The sequence below is a fragment of the Catharus ustulatus genome, chromosome 1 (assembly GCF_009819885.2).
Source record: "Catharus ustulatus isolate bCatUst1 chromosome 1, bCatUst1.pri.v2, whole genome shotgun sequence".
Classification (NCBI taxonomy): Eukaryota; Metazoa; Chordata; class Aves; order Passeriformes; family Turdidae; genus Catharus; species Catharus ustulatus.
The window spans coordinates 85,568,691-85,586,236 of NC_046221.1; the positions used below are offsets into that span (position 1 = coordinate 85,568,691).

General features: G+C 42.6%; 1 protein-coding gene and 1 long non-coding RNA gene across 2 annotated transcripts in view; one reads left to right on the forward strand and one right to left on the reverse strand.

Moving 5' to 3' along the window:
• Positions 1-1,771: 1,771 nt before the first annotated feature.
• LOC116998623 lies at positions 1,772-15,749 on the reverse strand. The gene is made up of 3 exons (XR_004418438.1): positions 15,663-15,749; positions 3,073-3,198; positions 1,772-1,872 (listed from the first exon to the last, which is right to left on the reverse strand). It is a non-coding gene; the product is annotated as an uncharacterized LOC116998623 (long non-coding RNA).
• A 974-nt stretch (positions 15,750-16,723) lies between these two features.
• The window catches only part of CTNND2 (catenin delta 2), a 667,983-nt gene continuing 667,160 nt past the window's right edge, over positions 16,724-17,546 (forward strand). Inside the window, 1 exon segment of the mRNA XM_033064576.2 lies at positions 16,724-16,811. Coding sequence (XP_032920467.1) covers positions 16,739-16,811 — 73 coding nt within the window. The 5' untranslated portion in view covers positions 16,724-16,738.

Genomic DNA, 17,546 nt, shown 5'->3' on the forward strand with positions numbered 1-17,546 from the left:
AGAAAAGTAGAGACTAGCTAGTGACTAGCTTACCCTGAATTTTCTGTGAGTGTGTAAGTAAGAAAGACTAGAAGTTAGACCTGGCTCATTTTTCTCTCAGTCAATGTCTGTGGAAGTATTACACTCTATAAAGCTAAGCTCAGTGAATTTGAAACACATATTCAACCTCCAGTATTGTAATGGTTCTTTATGTTCTTCTCAGCCTGGGAAAAGCTTAATGAAGCAGGAGCTGGAGTGTGGTAGAGCTGTTTTGTGCAATGGCATGTTGTCCCAAAATGGTAAATTTCTCTGTACAAGAACAACTGAACGTCTTGAATCAAGCACATCTGAGGTGAATCCAATAGAAAAAGAATGATATAAAAGGTCTTGGGTCTAAAGACAGGGTAAAAGAAATTGTTGGCTACAAGCAGTTTCACTGTGGATCTCAGGACATAGAGTTCTCTCTTCTGATGACACCACAAAAGAAGAATGGGAGGTGAAATGGACCCTAAAATCCCTTCTTCTAAAATATAAGTGGCAATATTTCACAGCCTGAGGTGTGCAATGCAGACATTCCTTTGTTCATCACTGATTGCATGTATGCACAAATGTAAGATTTTTTGTTTCTTTTCATATTATTTGTTAGACTATTTATTTCCGTATAGTGAGAAGTAATATTTTCTCCAGAATTAATAGAAAATGTTGTTCATATCATATAATATACTACATATTATATATATAAATATATATATGTAGTATTTTTTAACACAAAGGACCAAGATGCTGTACCTTTTCAAATGCCATTTATTATGTAAACAGTGACACAATTTAATGCTTTTGGTATAAGGGGTTCCACCCTTGTCCAGAAATACTGAATTCTGCAAAGTGAATTTTAATAATAATTATTACAGGCTGTAGTGACATATTTTAACAAAGGAACAGCTGATCTGCTGTAGATGCATCAGCTGCCAGACTGAGTCAACTATGAGGCTGCAATGAGCTGATGAGCCCTGCTTATGTGCATGTGTGTGTAAGTAATCAAAACAAAAACAGTCAGAAACACCTATAAATAGAAATAGTAGCATTGTTCATAGCTGTAAATTCCTGCTCATGTAGTGACTCAGTTGGTAATTTGTTAGGTGTTTGTAGGTCTTGTCAAATGCCAGCTAGTATAATTGACTGGTATTAGCACTGTTTGCAAAACAGGCTTGTAGAGTTATAAAACAGGCTTTATAAAAACAGACAAGAAACAAAAAAGGTGTTAACGCTCTCTTAGACAAGGTCTTTATATTAATCTTAAAATATTTAGTTGATAAACTAAAACAATTCCAATGCCTCTTCGTGCTATGTAAATCAAATGCATATCTGATTTAGAAAAAGCTAATTTTCTCTGTATTAGCTTTATATCTCCCTCTGATGAGCTTTTTTCCATCACATTCACTTCTATATAGGCATCACCTCCTCTGAAGAATGCTATGTTGCACATGATTTTTAAACCACAGTCATATTTTCACACAATCTTGTAGCGCAGTGAAGGGGAAGGATCAGAAGTGATCGATGTAACTAATGACTTCTTCCCTTACTTCAAGCGAAAGAGGAATCCAGGAAGTGAGGACAAAATCAAGTTGCTAAAGATTAACACAAAATAACATAGGTGAGCATATGTCAACGAAAGACCAAAGTATAAACCCCATGAAACTCACAAGGCATATCCCCACAACATATGCACAGTTTGTTAGCAGAAGAGTAGGAAAAAATCCCTGCTCACTACCCAGCTGTGAAGAAAACCCACACATTTTGTGCCATTTCTGAAACTTGCCTTTCCAAAATTCCACATCTATTATCCTGGCTATCACAATTGATTACATCATGACAGTGGGACAAGATCTTAGCCTAGAACAAGGAGAAAAGAGGTGTGAATACATTTATGTGAAATAAATGTTTGGAAATCAGATGTCCTGTTATGTTTAATTTTTAAACATTTATTGAAATGGTTGAAATGAACACATCCATTGAGAGTTATTTTTGAAAATGTATAGGATCAGGAGGTGGCCTAAATGCAGACTAACACTAGGAACAGTAAAAAGAATTGAGATGGACAACTTAATGGGGATTTTGCAGATTTTTCAGCTTCATTGTGGACCCTGAGTAACTTTAATACAAGTAACGAAACCAGTTCCAAGTAAACAGACTGAATGATTACAGGATTGATAGCAATTAATGTGGATTTGTAAAAAACATTAAGTGTGTCAAATCAATATAATTTTGTCTTACAGCGGGATAATGAAACTTGTAGATAAAATGGAAACACGGGAACATAGAAATGTGTTTCACATCACAAGAATAATAAAAACTTTTAATGGTGTCCTACATGATGCTCTATAAGTAGGTTAGGGAGACATGATGTAGATAAAATTTATTACAGATGATCTGGGTAAATCTGATACATCGTGGTATAAATCTTGCTGGAAACCTGTAATCAGAAAGGTATTTGTCAATGAATTACTGCCCACAGTAGAAGAGGTATGCTCAGAATCTGTTTCCACTTAAATCTTGTCATTAATGAATTGGATAGTAAAGTAAAAACAAGCTTATTAAACACACAGATGATGGAAAATCAGGTGAGACTGCAAGCTTGCTGAAACATAGAATTTTAAATTACTTTGATAAATTGCAGAAATGATCCCACAATTAAAAAAAAAAACAATAAATGGTGAGAAATTCAGTGTGCAGTTGTGCGAGTAAAAGATGAAAAGCAACCTGTTAGAAGTCAGTCCTATGGGAAGAAATAAACTGTGTAAGCATGAAAATGTTACTCTCAGAGGATCACTTTTTGAAAGTTTTAAGCCCTCTGTGTGCACCTGTTACCTAGTCCTGTTCTCCATACACAAAGCAAAAAGGAGAAAATTTAATATCAGCTATGTACACTGAAAATTTTAGGTAAGGTAAAATCTAATTTGAAGAATTTAATAGTATTAAATACACTTCAGAAAAGGATTATGTCCACTCTATAGGTAAACCATGCCAGAAAACTATAGTTACTTAGACAATAATTCTTCTTTACTATTGCCTCCAGAAGCAACCATTCTTTACCTGAATTTTTCAAAATGTACCTGCAGTAGACCTGGTGCATATTTGATCTCTAGATTAGCTGGCTGGCTCAGCATGTGAGGATCAAATATAGAAGGAAATTACTTCAATCTGTGAATTCTTAGGAATCTGCAATAAATAAAATCATCACAAATTTCCAGGAGGATGTTCTTTTTTGTATTATACTATGCAATATGCAATACCAATTCTTTTCACAGGACTTTTAAAGGTTTGTAGGCTATAAAAGACTATGCCTATTCAGAAGCCATTTTTATACATTTATTTATTTTCCTATTGCTAGAATGTAGGATGCTTTCCTAACACAACTCTTGGAAAGGCCAAAATGGGTCAAACTCCCACATCCCCACTCTTTTACTGCCTAGAGCTCTAGATTAAAGAAGTCTATCAAATTCATGGATCATTTAGAAGTCTGAACACCTTAAGGTGAGTACAGGTCTGGTTTGTGTCACTTGGAAACACAACAAGAAGGGGTAAACTCCCTCTGGGAAGGGGTTGAAGTACATGGAATATCTTGATAGGCTGTCTACAACAGGTAAAAATTTTTTTAATCATTCAAAATTGAGACGATTTTGTCCAGTTCCTTTGGACTTTTTTCCTTCACATTATGGTTTATATTCTTCAAGTATTCTCCTTCTGCAGGAAAAAAAATATTGAAAACTGAGCTTTTTTCAATGACTTCTGATTCACAGCTACAAAATATTAAGTGAAATGAAGTCACATGAGTAAGTTCTCACATAAGGCACTAGAGCAGGGAAATTACCTAGAAAGAGCTCAAGAAGATACCCTGGGAAAAGTAGAGGTTGGCAGCTAAAACATTTTGGCTTATCAGTTTTTGCTGAATAGTGGGAGTTCTGTGCAGAATATGCAGACCATCTCTGCTGCTGTTGTAAAAAAGCTGTCAAAGCAGCCCTAAAAGATCTGAAGATTATTGGGTATTTGAAAAGCCTGCAGGACTGGAGTTGTTTTTGAGTCTTCATGTTAAATTATTATATAATTCAAGTGGCTAGTTATTTGTTGCTATCAGGGGTGTTTTTCTTTTAATGTCAGTGCATTTCTTCTAACAGTAAAATACTTTGTAAAAATCAAAGTACAGTAATTTCACGAATACAAGCCGCACCAATTTGACCAAAATTTTGGTGGAAACCCGGAAGTGCGGCTAATATTCCGGGGCGGCTAATCTATTAACAAAATTCTAAAAGCTGCCAACACGGAAGTGAGAGCCCGGGGCAGCCCCAAGCCAAGCTGGAGCCCGGCCGGCCCCGGCAGAGGTGGGAAAGCCTGGCAGAGGCGGGGCCAGCAGTGTGGGGGGTGGGCGGCAGAGCCTGAGCCAGCAGGGCGGAGCAGGGAGGGCGGCAGAGCCTGAGCCAGCAGGGCGGGGGAGCCCGGGAGAACTGGGGCTAGCAGTGCAGGGGAGCATGGCAGAAGCAGGAAGGCCGACGGGTGGGGCTGCCTGGCAGCGGGGGAAGCCCAGCAGAATTGGGGCCAGCAGCGTCGGGGAGCCTGGCGGTGCGGGGGCCTGCAGTGCCGACCAGGGCGAGGAAACGCGGCGGCGGTGCAGACGGGAGGGGGCGGCCGGCGAGCCCGCCGGCGGGGCTAGGGAACGCGCCGCGGCCGGCGAACCCGGCGGCGGGGCTAGGGAAGGCGGCGCGCCGCGGCCGGCGAGCCCGCCGGCGGGGCTAGGGAAGGTGGCGCGCCGCGGCCGGCGAGCCCGCCGGCGGGGCTAGGGAAGGCGGCGCGCCGCGGCCGGCAAGCCCGGCGGCGGGGCTGGGGAACGCGGCTCGCCGCGGCCGGCGAGCCCGCCGGCGGGGCTAGGGAACGCGGCAGCGGGGCGGTGCTGACGGGAGAGGGGGGCCAGCGAGCCCGGCAGCGGCGGCAGTACCACCCGGCCAGCCCCGCCGAGCCGTGGCGCTGAGCTGGGCCACCCGGCCCCGTCGGCAACCATAAGTGGGCCGAGCCTGCCTGGCCCCGCCCCGAGCCAGTAAAGCCCGCTATGCCGCGATCCTGTTACTAATTGGCCAATTTGTGAAAGCTGCGCACGGATTCTCGCGACGAACGAAAGTGCGGCTAATATTCGGGGTGCGGCTTATCTATTGACAAAGACAGCAACATTGTCGAGGCACCGGGGGTGCGGCTTATAATCCGTGCGGCTTGTATTCGTGAAACTACTGTAATTTTTTGTAGCTGTTGCTCTCTTCAGTCTGCAAAAAGCACGTTGTGCTTCTTGAAAGAGTACCAGGTGATGTTATCTTCAGAATCCTTTTAATAAATGACTTGAACAAAAAGAACTGGCTTAGGTTTTTCATTTACATCACTTCTCCTAAGAAGATGAGCTCCAGTTGCTCAAACATTTTGTTATTATTGATAATACTGTAACAATAGGTGGAAAGTAAAAGCTGTGTGAAATACAAAGGACATGTGACATTTGTAATGTAAGGACATTTGTAAAAAATATTATTGAAAAAAAACAAGAAGAAAAAGTAATAAACTCCACCTCGATATACAGCCCTCAGGAAAAAGAGATAACAGAGACAATATCTATAACCAGATCTACCAGCTCACAGATTGAGGGAACACAACTGAAAAAAATCACTCAAGGCCTTGGAGAGGTTCCATCAGCTTTTTGTAACAGATAAAGGGTGCAGAGTGGGAGAAAGAGTGTCACAGGTCTCTCAGAAAAGAACAAACATTTTCAGAATCTTTAAGAGGCTTTAAAGCAATGGATGAAACTAACTACAGGATATTAGGGGATTAAAAACAAAGGTTGATAGAGTTGGCTGAGATAGACAATAACATTGAAATCAGGTGATCACAGATGTAGAGACAAGAAATCAAGGGCAAAGGAGGAACATTTGATATAGAAGTGGAAGAGCCTTCTCCCTTGCTCTGGAAGACTGACAAACACATACTGACATATACTGTTGTAATGACCACCTCATATCACATACATATTAAACACACAAATTGTCTGCTATCCCTATGACTGTGACAATCTTGAGATTGCTATTAGGTCTGTAAAAATTCCAGATCACTTTTTTTATAATAGACTAATGCAATATTATATCTGAAGGACAAGTCTCTAAACAACCACTGGTTAAATATCTTTTACAGATCAAAGTATTTTTCCTCACTGTAATACACTGAGTTCTACACATGAAACCAAAGTGAAGGATAAAATTCACAAATTGTTGAAACTAATGTTTGCCATTAAAAACACACAATGCATTCTATAAAGAGGCATGGAGTAATGAGTACAAAATGAAATGGGAAATTCACATTAGATATTAGGAAGAAATTTTTTGCTGAAGCAGATTGCCCAGAGAAACTTTGGATGCATCATCTCTGGAAGTGTTCAAGGCCAGGTTGGATAAAGCCTTGAGCAACCTGGTCTATTGGTAGGTGAATGGCAGAGGGCTGGGACTAGATGATCCTGTAACATTCTGTGATTCTATTATTCTTTTTTTTTTTTTTTTGAGCTCTGTGTATGAAAACAAAAACTGTAGCGTTTGAAAAGTGTGGGGAGTCAGCCACTATGTACTACTAAAATAACAGCATATTGACATCTCTTACATTTTGTTTTGTGGTTTAATCTTTTTTTTTTTTCAAGAAACAGCTACTTCAACAAAGTGGAAGGACAGTCTAGCCATAAAATTCATGCAAAGTGTATCAAGATGAAAGCCTACTCCGTGTCACACAATTGCTTGATCCAGTATTAGGTTAAGTTGGCAACTACACTGTCAATCACTCATTAGAATAAGCAACAGAAAAAATCAATCCGAAGATGGACAGTTGCTCACCTGTATTTTTCTACAAAATATGTTCAAACTTCCAAAATCACAGTACCATTCTCAGGTGCTTTATAACAGCTGAAAAATGTCTCAGGCATCACAAATAGCATAAATATAACCAAAGGTCACTGAATCTAATACAAATTCCTAAACTGATATCCTAGAGTGAAAAAGAAGAAGATTTGCCATCTGAACTCTGTATACGACAGTAGTAACTTACTTTAGGGACAGAGTTGACATGGAAAATGTCAAAGATTTTCTGTAACTCAGTTAAAAGGCTTTACCCCTTTAAAAGGATTCTGGCTGTTGAGCTCATCAGAGCTGTCACAGCAGACCTTCAGTGTCTCTCCAAAAGGACTGATGCTGGAACTGACTATGTTACTTTTGAACAACTACAGCTATTTTCATAGTGCACAGCCACAGAAGAAGTTATGGAAATTTCAAAATTTAGCAAAAATTACTGACTACATAAATTTATATAAATGCATTTTTAATAAATACTTGATAAAGCATAATAATGATAATAAAAATTTTTACATTAGGATCATAAAACATCTTATTTCTCTCTTAGAATTGGTACAAATTCACAGCTTATTTCTTTCATTTATTTCTTCTTTCATAAAAGGTAAGAAAATACTAAACAGTTATCTTTTTCTTTGTAATTTTAGTAGGTGGTTTTAAGGCTGATAAAACATATCTTTCTGTTTTCCATGAAGTTAAAAATATCACAAGGGAGGTCAGGTGTGCAGTAACACAGAGATTTACATAACAGGATTACATGAAAATAGCAGTTAGTTTTTCTGCTGAAAAAGCATAGGGTAAGGAACTCAAGTTTTCCTTCAAAATCTTTTACCCTGAAATTGAAAGACCAGGAGTAGAACAGGAAATGAGGAAAAATATATCCTGTCCCTTGTGCACCACATGTTTTCTTGAGGCACTTAAAAGATGTGCTGAAAACTATCACAAAGAACATGTGACAGCAACAGATTTTAAGAATGGTAGCAAGCTGAACAATTCATAATTGTTTAGATGTTGTGTCACAGATTTTTTCACTATTTCCATTTTTAAAACATCATTGCAAAAATCTGATTTCCCAGATAAAAAAACATAATGTTGTAAACTTTCAAAGGAAAAGTTAAGTATTGTACTCATCCATTGCACAGTCAGCATTTCAACTCTTATGTGAATCACCATTTAAGCTGCAGCAACTGGTCCTCGTTCACTGCTGAAAATTATTCATTCTAAACAACTTAGTTTGTAGCAAGTAATCTTGCTACTGAAAGGTCTATGGGATGATGACATACACACCTCTCCACAAATCATGTGCAGGACCAGAGACAGCGAATTATGCAAGATGGCTTGTAGCAAAAAGTGGTCAAACTGGGTAGTAGGCATGAATCATATGATCTGACACAGTCCAACTTTTTTGTGAGATTAACTGAGGCCTGACTGAGAGAATTATCAGTTCGAAGTGTAAGGCAATCTGCTTCACAACTCTGAAGTGCAGAATAGTTCAGCTGAGAAACAAAAGGGAATGAAGTATTTCGGGCCTCACAATGTACAGGATATGCTGGAGAACCTTGTGCCCACACTGCCATCAGTGCTCTCCAGTTAGCCCCCATCTGTGACTTCAGCCTTGGTGCACTGGTGGGGGAAACATTTTGAACGCACCAGTGGCATACCCAAGAAACTTCAGGTATGGGGAATATTACCATGTGTTTCCCTGAACACTAAAACAGTCATATGCGTGCCACATAAGAAGACAATTCTTGTAAATTGTCCTTGCTTACAGTTGTATACCCATGGGGCTTCAGAGGTGTGGGTTTTCACAAGAGTTTTTGGTGAAACTATCAAATTAAATTTAGAGTAAGGTTCTGAAAAAGTGTTCAACGAGAAGCTCTCCTGAGCACTGCTAAAACACACCAATACTCTCCAGAAAATTAAAATCACACAGTTGGAAAAGGTAAATGTGTGTTACTTTTGGAGCATGATGTTTATGGAGTATAACCGTGAAGTAAAACTAGCTTCATCTTTTGTGATACTGACTAAATATAATAGAGCACAGATTAGAAAATGACCCAGCATTCCAAAATTCCATAATGCCAAGTCATTAATTTTGCCTTCAGGGTAGGTAATATCTCAGTCTTACACAATATGAGGCCTGACTAGATAATCTATCTACTGGTTCCTTCAACTCTGACAGTCTTTTACACTGTGAAAGTAAAACTCAGATATAAATGGATTAAATAAAAGGACAATCATTGTAACAAGGTTTCACTAACTTTTATTCAAACAACATAATTTTCTGAATCCATGGCAAGATTTCTGCCTGACTCTTTGGAGGATGGTCTTTTTTGTTTAGATGGACTTATTCCATATATAACTACAGAGAAGAGAAAAAAGAATCTAAAAGTACAATATAGTTTTGTAAGTGTTCTACCTTAATCCTAAATTGTTTTATAGATGTAAATGTATTAAAGGATGCATTCTGAGAACGGCTTGGCATTTCAGTTGACAGCAATGAGGATAAAAATGTTTTGAACAGCCACAGATAACCAATCCTTAGATTATAATTTGCAGCTGAGTTGACACCATACTGCTAGTAATACTGGGTGGCGAGAAGACAGAATGAAATTACTTTCTTTCATGGGATTTGGATTTACAAATTATTTTAGAACGTTCAGCTCCTTGTACAGCCTATTAATGTACAAGGCATATGAATTTATAACAGCAAACTTTGTTTTACTGGATGCTGAAAACAACAGCTTTTACACTACGTTAATTTTCATTTCAATTTCCTGCCTTCCATCTTCCAAATGACGATATACCAAAAGACAAAATTACCCCCACAAACGAAACATCCAACCCCTCTTTAAATCAGATCTGTTTAATTGATAGGAAAATGTAGCTACATTGTCTGTTACCCTCTTAAAATTTTCCCTATGTTTTTCTTTGAAGTTTACTAAAACTCCAACTAGCTCATTAATCAGGAGCATTTAGACAAAGTTTTATTATTAAAAATGTTATATGTATATATATATAAAGAATCCCGTACTATACCTTAAATAGAAGCTCTGATTGATCGTGACTGACACGCATTCAATTGAATTCAATTGAATTTTTAACCTTTCGTATCATTTCATGAGAAAATCTGACAAGCTCAAAACACCCAATTGTTTAGGAAACTAATGGCAGCTATTCACTAAACAATAGTTTTTACAATTATTTTTTAAGTAAAGTAGGTCCAAAAATATTTTAATACAGGTGTTTCAGGGAGATTTTGCTCATCACTGCCTATCTGGTCATCAGTGGATGAAGCTGGGAATAAGAAAATCTCAGTCAGGTCCTAGGGATGTGAGCTGTCTTCAGTACATAAAAACCAGCTCTCCCAATGCAAATACAGATTCATTTACAAAATCTGCAGGTACTACAAATTCAATTGTATTTTCCTATTGCCAGTCAAGCTTAGCACTTCAACAATAATTTACTCATAATCAGACTGAGTCAAAGCCAGCTGTGCCTCAGAATTGAAAATGTCTTATATTTCTTTAGGAGACTTCTGTTTAAAAAATATTTTCATGAGATCAGAATGTAAGCTTATGCAAATACAATCATGCAAACCTTCTCTTGTCATGTCATCATTGTGGCATAGAAAATCATCCTCATCCCAGGATTTACGGGTACTATGTTCTTATATAATATTGTGCAACAATTTAGAAGACATTGAAAATACATAGAGTATTACGATATATCAATGATGAGTTGACTTTTTATAGATCACATCAAAGTCAAAAGAGATTTGGACCAATTACTTGAATTCACTACCAGCTTAGTTTCGTTAAGACACCATGCTTTGTGACTCAAGAAATATGCTCTTTCTTATCTGAAAAGTATTTCAATGGATGTTGTCAACTTCTTTAAATAATTTTACCTTGAAATATTTCTTAGAAAATGATAAGACAGTAATTGCAAGAACTTATTCCAAACACATCTCTAAACTTGAAAAACTACTCATGCTTGGTTGATTTTTTCAGTTTATTAAAAGGGCAAAAAGAAGTTTTCCCAATTTTATTACATATTTGCTAAAGATTGTCTGAAACAATAAACTATTACATGTACCTAGTTTCACTTCAGTTACAATTTTAGCATGGAAAGTTCCCATTGACTTCAGCATGACAAAAGAAGTTGCTGGGCCTGGACCATGACAGAGGATCTCAACAATCTTCATATGAAATACACATTTAAATTTAAATATAATTGTAAAGAAAATCAAAAGAGCTTTCCAATTTCTTCCAATAGCTTCGAAACTCTGTTCCAAGAAGGATGGAACGAAAAATAAATATGATTTATGTTGAGACAGAACATGCAGACACAACTAGTGTCTAGGTATCCCATATTTTAGATGACTCATCCATGCACTTTTCCTTAGGTTCCTCCACTGCTAGCTTCATCCTTTACCTTGTAATGAAATTTTTCACAAAGAAAAAAATATATTTTTAGTTAGAGGGATGGAAAATTCTCATTGGCAACCAGCTATTCCAAGATGGAACCCATGAGCCTAGACTTGAAAAATATTTTAATGCTAATTTGGAGGACTAATTATCTGCAAATTCTATTCAATTTACTAATTCTTTCTTTCTGCTTTCTGAAGTTTTTACTTGCCATTACTTTGACCAAATAGAAATTGGAAGCCTCAAGAACCTCTGTAAATCTAACAGGCAAATATAAATGGCTAAGATGCTTTTATAGTTCCCATGCTAGAAAATATCTGCCTTGATATAATTTCCTTTTCTTTTTCCATCTTTTTCAAGGAAAAAATAAAAAACTCCAACTCAAACAAATCCTCAGGGAAGTTAATCAGAGATAACAATAGATACACCACTTCTAGGTACAGATCTGAGAAGCCTGAGAAAACAGACTGTCTATATCTGAGGAGTCTGGGACTTAACTAAAAAAGTGAACAGCTTCCACCTACATATGCTTTTGGCTTGTCAGAAGAAGAGGTTTAGTCACTGAGAATGAAGTTGGCAGACAGCACCTACTGTAGATGGGGCAACCTCTTCCAGAAGTGGATCCCACTGCTTTTCACATTCTTACCCCTCACTGATCTCCCTCATTCCTCTGTGACAGCAGCAACAACAGTAAAAAGTCCTATTGAAACTCTGATTTAATTCCCTTGTTACATTTCTCCATATCCATAAGTAGGTCTTGGTCCTGGCCCCTTCTCTGACCTTACCTGGTATCAGGGAACATTGAAAATGTGATGCAGGGAGAATCAGGGGAGGAGAGCAACAGGAAAAGGAGAAGCTTTTTGAATCTTGCAGCATCTTAAGATTAAATCCCTCTCATGACAAACTGTGATGTGAAAAGAGGAAACCTTGTGAGAGAAAAACAGATTCCAGACATCTCCCAGATTCTTCCGAAAACCCTTCTGCCTCCAGGCCTTTCCCTACAGAGGTTCTACATTATTATATATCTCTTTATTGTTACTATATTTAACTTCCAGGATGACAGCTTCCACACTAACTACTCAGATCAGTATAGCCAGCTGGGTAACCTTTGCAGTGTGGGGAGAATCAAATGTCTTAGGTTCATTCTTCACTAGCACACACTGCTTATCCTACAATTAGGTCAGATGTGTACGGTCCCCACGGCCATGAAACATCCCTATTTCATGGGAATATTTGAGGAAGAAGGACATGGGAATGGAAGGAGAACACAGCCTACTTCTGGTATTTCAATCTTCTTTACTTTTACTGACAGAAAGATCTGAAAAAAAGGCTGGGCTGCAGAAGGTGGATCACATAATGCTATGTCATATCTATGCCATACTATGATACCCAGTAATTTTATTATCAAGTACATCTTGAAGTTTAACTGTAAGACAGCGACTCTAGGTAACTGATGAGTAATCCACAACTTTCAGTCTAGAATTAGATGTCTGTCTCAGGCTGGGAATCACAAACCCAAGGTCTTGCACTTAGGAGACGAAACGAACTTTTGGTCCAACCAAAACTAGCCAATGGGCTACTTGATCACTTCTCTACTGGAGCCAAGACTGGGTTGGCCACTCTCCTGCCACAAGCAAGCTCCCCTCTAGAGTCACAACTCAGTAGGCAACAAGACCAGAACCTGACAGTGAGGTTTTGGGCTTACTCTAAATTTGAGCCCAGAGGTGCTCTTCTCACAAGTCCTAGTAGTTGGGCAAGGTCTAGATTGGCATTGAGGGGTGCTGCCAGGCTGAATCACCCTCAGCTATAACTTACTGATTTTGTCACAGGTGGATGGGCCCCCTTTGCCTAAGCCAGGGAAAGCACACATGCTAGTCATCTATAAGGTCCAATAAATATGGAAATAAACCCCCCCGCCCCCCGAAAAGTGATCTCGGGCCTAAAACAAGGCATTCTGGCACTGGGAAGACATAGCCCCCGGCCCTTCCGTGACATTAAGGGAGGGGTAGCCACCGCAATCATCCGTGTGTGAGAAGTGGGATCTTCCGGCAGGTGAATCTCCTGCTCGCAGCAGAGCTCGGGGAAGCTGCGAGAAGGCCAAGCGAGAGGTGGCAGCAGCGAGTCGCCGTGCAGCCCGGTGGCGGCCGGCCCGTACCGCTGCCGCCTCGCTCAGCCCGGCCGCAGCACCGAGGGGCTGCGGGACCCCGCAGGACTCACCCGGCGCGGCGGTGCGGGGCTGGAGGGGTGCGGGAAGGATGGATGGGAGCGCCGTGTCCCGCGGGATCGGCCCGCCTGGCCGCCCCTGGGGCCCGGGGACACCGGGGTCCGTCCATCCCTGCGGGGCAGGGGCTGGGACACCGCGGTCGGGCAGCGAATGACGGTAGGCTGTAGCGCTGCCCGGGCGCCTGGCCTGGTCCCCAGCGCCGCGCTCATGTTCAGCCCGTTGCGAGCGTGAACTAGCAGAGGTTACCCCGGGCAACAACCCCAAAAAACTGGGTGGTTTTGTTCAGGTACCCAAACTCCGAGCAGCGAGGTGAAAGCAGCCGTGGAGTGGCAACTTTCAGGTGAGTGCTGCAATTGCATTCCGCACAAGTTTCTCAACGAAGGGTTAAGCGTGCGCCGGAGTAAAACACGACTTCCATATTCCTTCCCCTATTTGCTCGCAAGAAGACTTCTGAAAACATGGTAGGATGTCCACCTAGGTTGCCCAAAGCATGGGAAGAGAGACCCGAGGAAGACAGGAGACGGGGAACGAGCTCCGGCTTCCCTGTTGCCGTCACCGTTCTGGCTGGCAGACCTCAAGTTCCCAGCCCATGGCAGCAGGAACTGCGGTCACTGCCGAGGGGCTGCTCCACACAGACGACCCCCGCCCCAGGGTGCGTTGCCACACCTGTGCCCTCGGCCCTGCCTGCCTCTTTCCCAGTAAATCAGAGCCCCCCATCCGCGGGGGTTTGGGGGAACACGGGGACGCGCCCCTCTACGGCGGGGCTGTGGGACCCGGCCCGGCCCTACCTCAGCCCCGCCCGGCACAGGCGGCGGCGCCTCATCGGTAGCGGGGCCGCCCGCCCCGCTGTCTCCCCCCCAGCGACGGCTGCTCGGCCGCGGCGGGCGCGCTCTGCTGGGGAGGGGACGGGCAGGGAGGGGCGGAGGCAGGCGGGAGGGAGGGAGGCAGGGCGGGCGGGAGCGCGGCGGCGGCAGATGCTGCGGCGGCGGCTGTGTCTCCTTCGGCCACATCCCGCGGCCGGTGCGCCCGCCCGGCGCGCTGCGCTACGGCGCCGCGGCGCAGCCTGCCCCAGCCGCCGCCGCCGCAGCGGCCCCGCGCCTCGCCCCAGCGCCGGGGCGGTGGATGCCGAGCCCTCCTCGCCCCGGCAGCCAGCGGGCAGCTGTCCTGCGGCCGAGCCCCTCGGAGCCGGATCGGCGCGCTCACACGGACACAGGGACACACGGGCGCACACGGGCGCACACGCACGCCCTGGGGGGGGGCAAGCCGAGGATGCTGCAGCTGGGCAAGGTCAGGACCTTGCGGTGAAGCCCGGAGCCGTCGCTCGCCCCCCCCCGCCGCTGCCCCCCTTCATTCTCGCTTAGCGGACTGAGGATTTGCTGTTGGGTTTTGGTATATGTTTGGGAGCAAGCAGACTGAATCGGCGCCGATCGGTGAGTACGACAGGCACCGTAATGGTGCCAGGTCCGTCCCCCTCCCCCCCACACACCCTTCCCGCCTGCGTGATATTTCTTCTTGGTGCGGGGTCCTGCGCTGCTCCCCGGCGAGGCAGCCGGGCTGGGCTGGGCTGCGAGGAGCGGCGCTTGTGCCCTCAGCCGAAAGGTAACAAAGTGCCTTATTTCCTCCTGGTTCTTTCTCCCGGGCCTCCCCCCTCCATCGCTTTCCTTCCTTTCTTTCTACGTTAGTCGTTGCTTATGTAGGGCATCCGCGGCACCGTGTCTCCCGACGCCCTGCACTAATGTGCTCGTTACGGCGGTGAAGTCATGGGCCAGGGAGAAGGAGGAGGAGGAGGAAGAAGATGAAGGGGCCCGGGGACCCGCGGGCGGGGGCAGCGCCCGGCCCTGCGCGGAGCCCGCGCCCTGGGGCGGCTCCGAGCGACGGCTGCTGCGCGTTTCTGTGTGTCTGTGCTGCGCGTGTAAGTCTGTGCGTGTGTCTGTGTGTGCGGAGGGGTGTGTGGGGTGTGTGTTCTTCCTTTGAAGCCCCCGTCTGCGAAATCCTGCGCTCGAGGAGCGGGCGGAGGGGGTGGGGAGGGGAGCCGCGATGTGCGCTGTGGTGTTTCGTTGATCTATATTTAATGGCTGAAAGGAGAGATGCTTTTCTTTCCTTTACCCTTACCTTACTCTTATTCTGGTGTGTAATGTGCTTGCATCGATCGGTCAAATCGTAGCTTCAGCTGAATCAAGTCACCACAGAGGAAGGAGGTGCAGCGGCACAGGCAGTACATGTAATACACAAATTCATCTGGCCGGGGATCTTGGAGAAAAATGAAAAAACCCGTAAGAGGGATAATTTTAGAAACCATGTTAAATTTCTCCGGGAGGGACTGGAAGGACGAATATAGGGAAGAGTCTAATACAGTATCTTGTGCAGTTACATTTTCTTATACTTTGTTAGAGTGTGCTTTGTTTGGATTCAAGGTGTCACGATTAACCCTATGCGTTACAGATTACAAAAATCCACAACTTGGAAGAAATATTTAGAAATAAACAGGCTCGCTTATTGAACCCCCAGCTCTAAACTTTAGTGGCTGTAGTAACTGATATCTGTGCCCCTTAAAACATGTATGCATTTTTATTGGCAATAACAGGCTAAAGTAAAAACTTCACATTATAGGTTTATTTTCAAAGTCTTTTTAGGTAGCTATATGTAAAGTGAAAACAGTGAGTCAGCCTGAGCTCTGCTTTGTAGCAAACCTCTCCATAGGGTACGTCAAGACTTACGTACCTCAAGACAGAGGACAACCCAGAATTACATGGAGTTTATGTAAGTGTGTTGTGTCTTTTGCAAAATGAAGAGAGGGAAAAAATCTTTATCATTCTGTACTTCAGGATACATTCATCCTGTCTTAAAAAAAAATAAACTGATTATGTAACTCATGTAGGCTGGGTTTATCTTTTTCAGACAGCCTAGTTAGTTGGCCAGTGTATAAATGATATGGCACAAAGGGGTTAAGGGCAGGTCTCCAGAGAAAGCTGCTGTATATCCTACTTGTGGGCCTCTGAGACTCAAGTGGCTTTAGGGCTTTTATTGCCCTTACACAGGTTATCTGGGGAGGAGCCCCAACACTAAACCCAAACCACCTAGGAAGACTGTGATATTTAAGCAAAACATTATACGATGATCAAATACCCCTGTAAGACTAATTTCTGAGCCGAGCTGGTGAAGCTGTCTGATTTTGGTCTGTGAATGACATGATCCTTTGGGAGCCTTGCCTGACTATCAGCTGCAAAACTGCCGAGAACTTGCGATCGATCATCATCATTAGTAAGGAGTTGATTAATAGCTTGGGACTGGGTTGAATGTGATTATGTTGAATGTTGTAGTTCCAAAAGAGGAGATCACATCTTGATCACGTTGTTCAGAAATGGTTTTTGCAGTCTGTTATATAAGAGAGGCTTGGGAAAAAAAAAAGGAGTAACGGGCTGTGCTATGTATATGTATGGAGGGAAATGCCCCCAAAGCTGCTAGTAGGAAGCAAAGTATTTATTTCCAAATGCCAGTTGCAGGACTTTTTGTGGATTGTAAGAAAGATGCTTTTGGGAAAGAGCTCCAGCTACAATGCTTGAGTTGTGTTTGCCAGGTGCCTTAATAGATGTTAAAAGCAATAAATAGCTCATCAGTGACACAAGCCTCTGACTTTTGCTGGGGGTTTTTTTGATAACAATGCCAAGATAATTTCATCACATAATGAACTCTAATGGACAGCTGCACAAAATAGAAACAGTAGCAACTAAAAAAAGGTTTTTGCATAATTCTGATTTGCATAATTTACCTTTGCTGATGGATGGTATCAATTTAATGACTATGGTGTTGAGTATCTGTTGCTGAAGACATGTGTAAAATCAACTTATGCTACAAAGGAAGTGATGGAGTAGTTTATTTTAAGGATTTTAAGAAAAGCCTTTTTAGGTAGAGGTGTAGATTGGCATGTAAATGGAGCAGATAACAGAATCAGCGGAACTCATGAGTGTTAAATTTTGCACTAAATTTCAGATACAT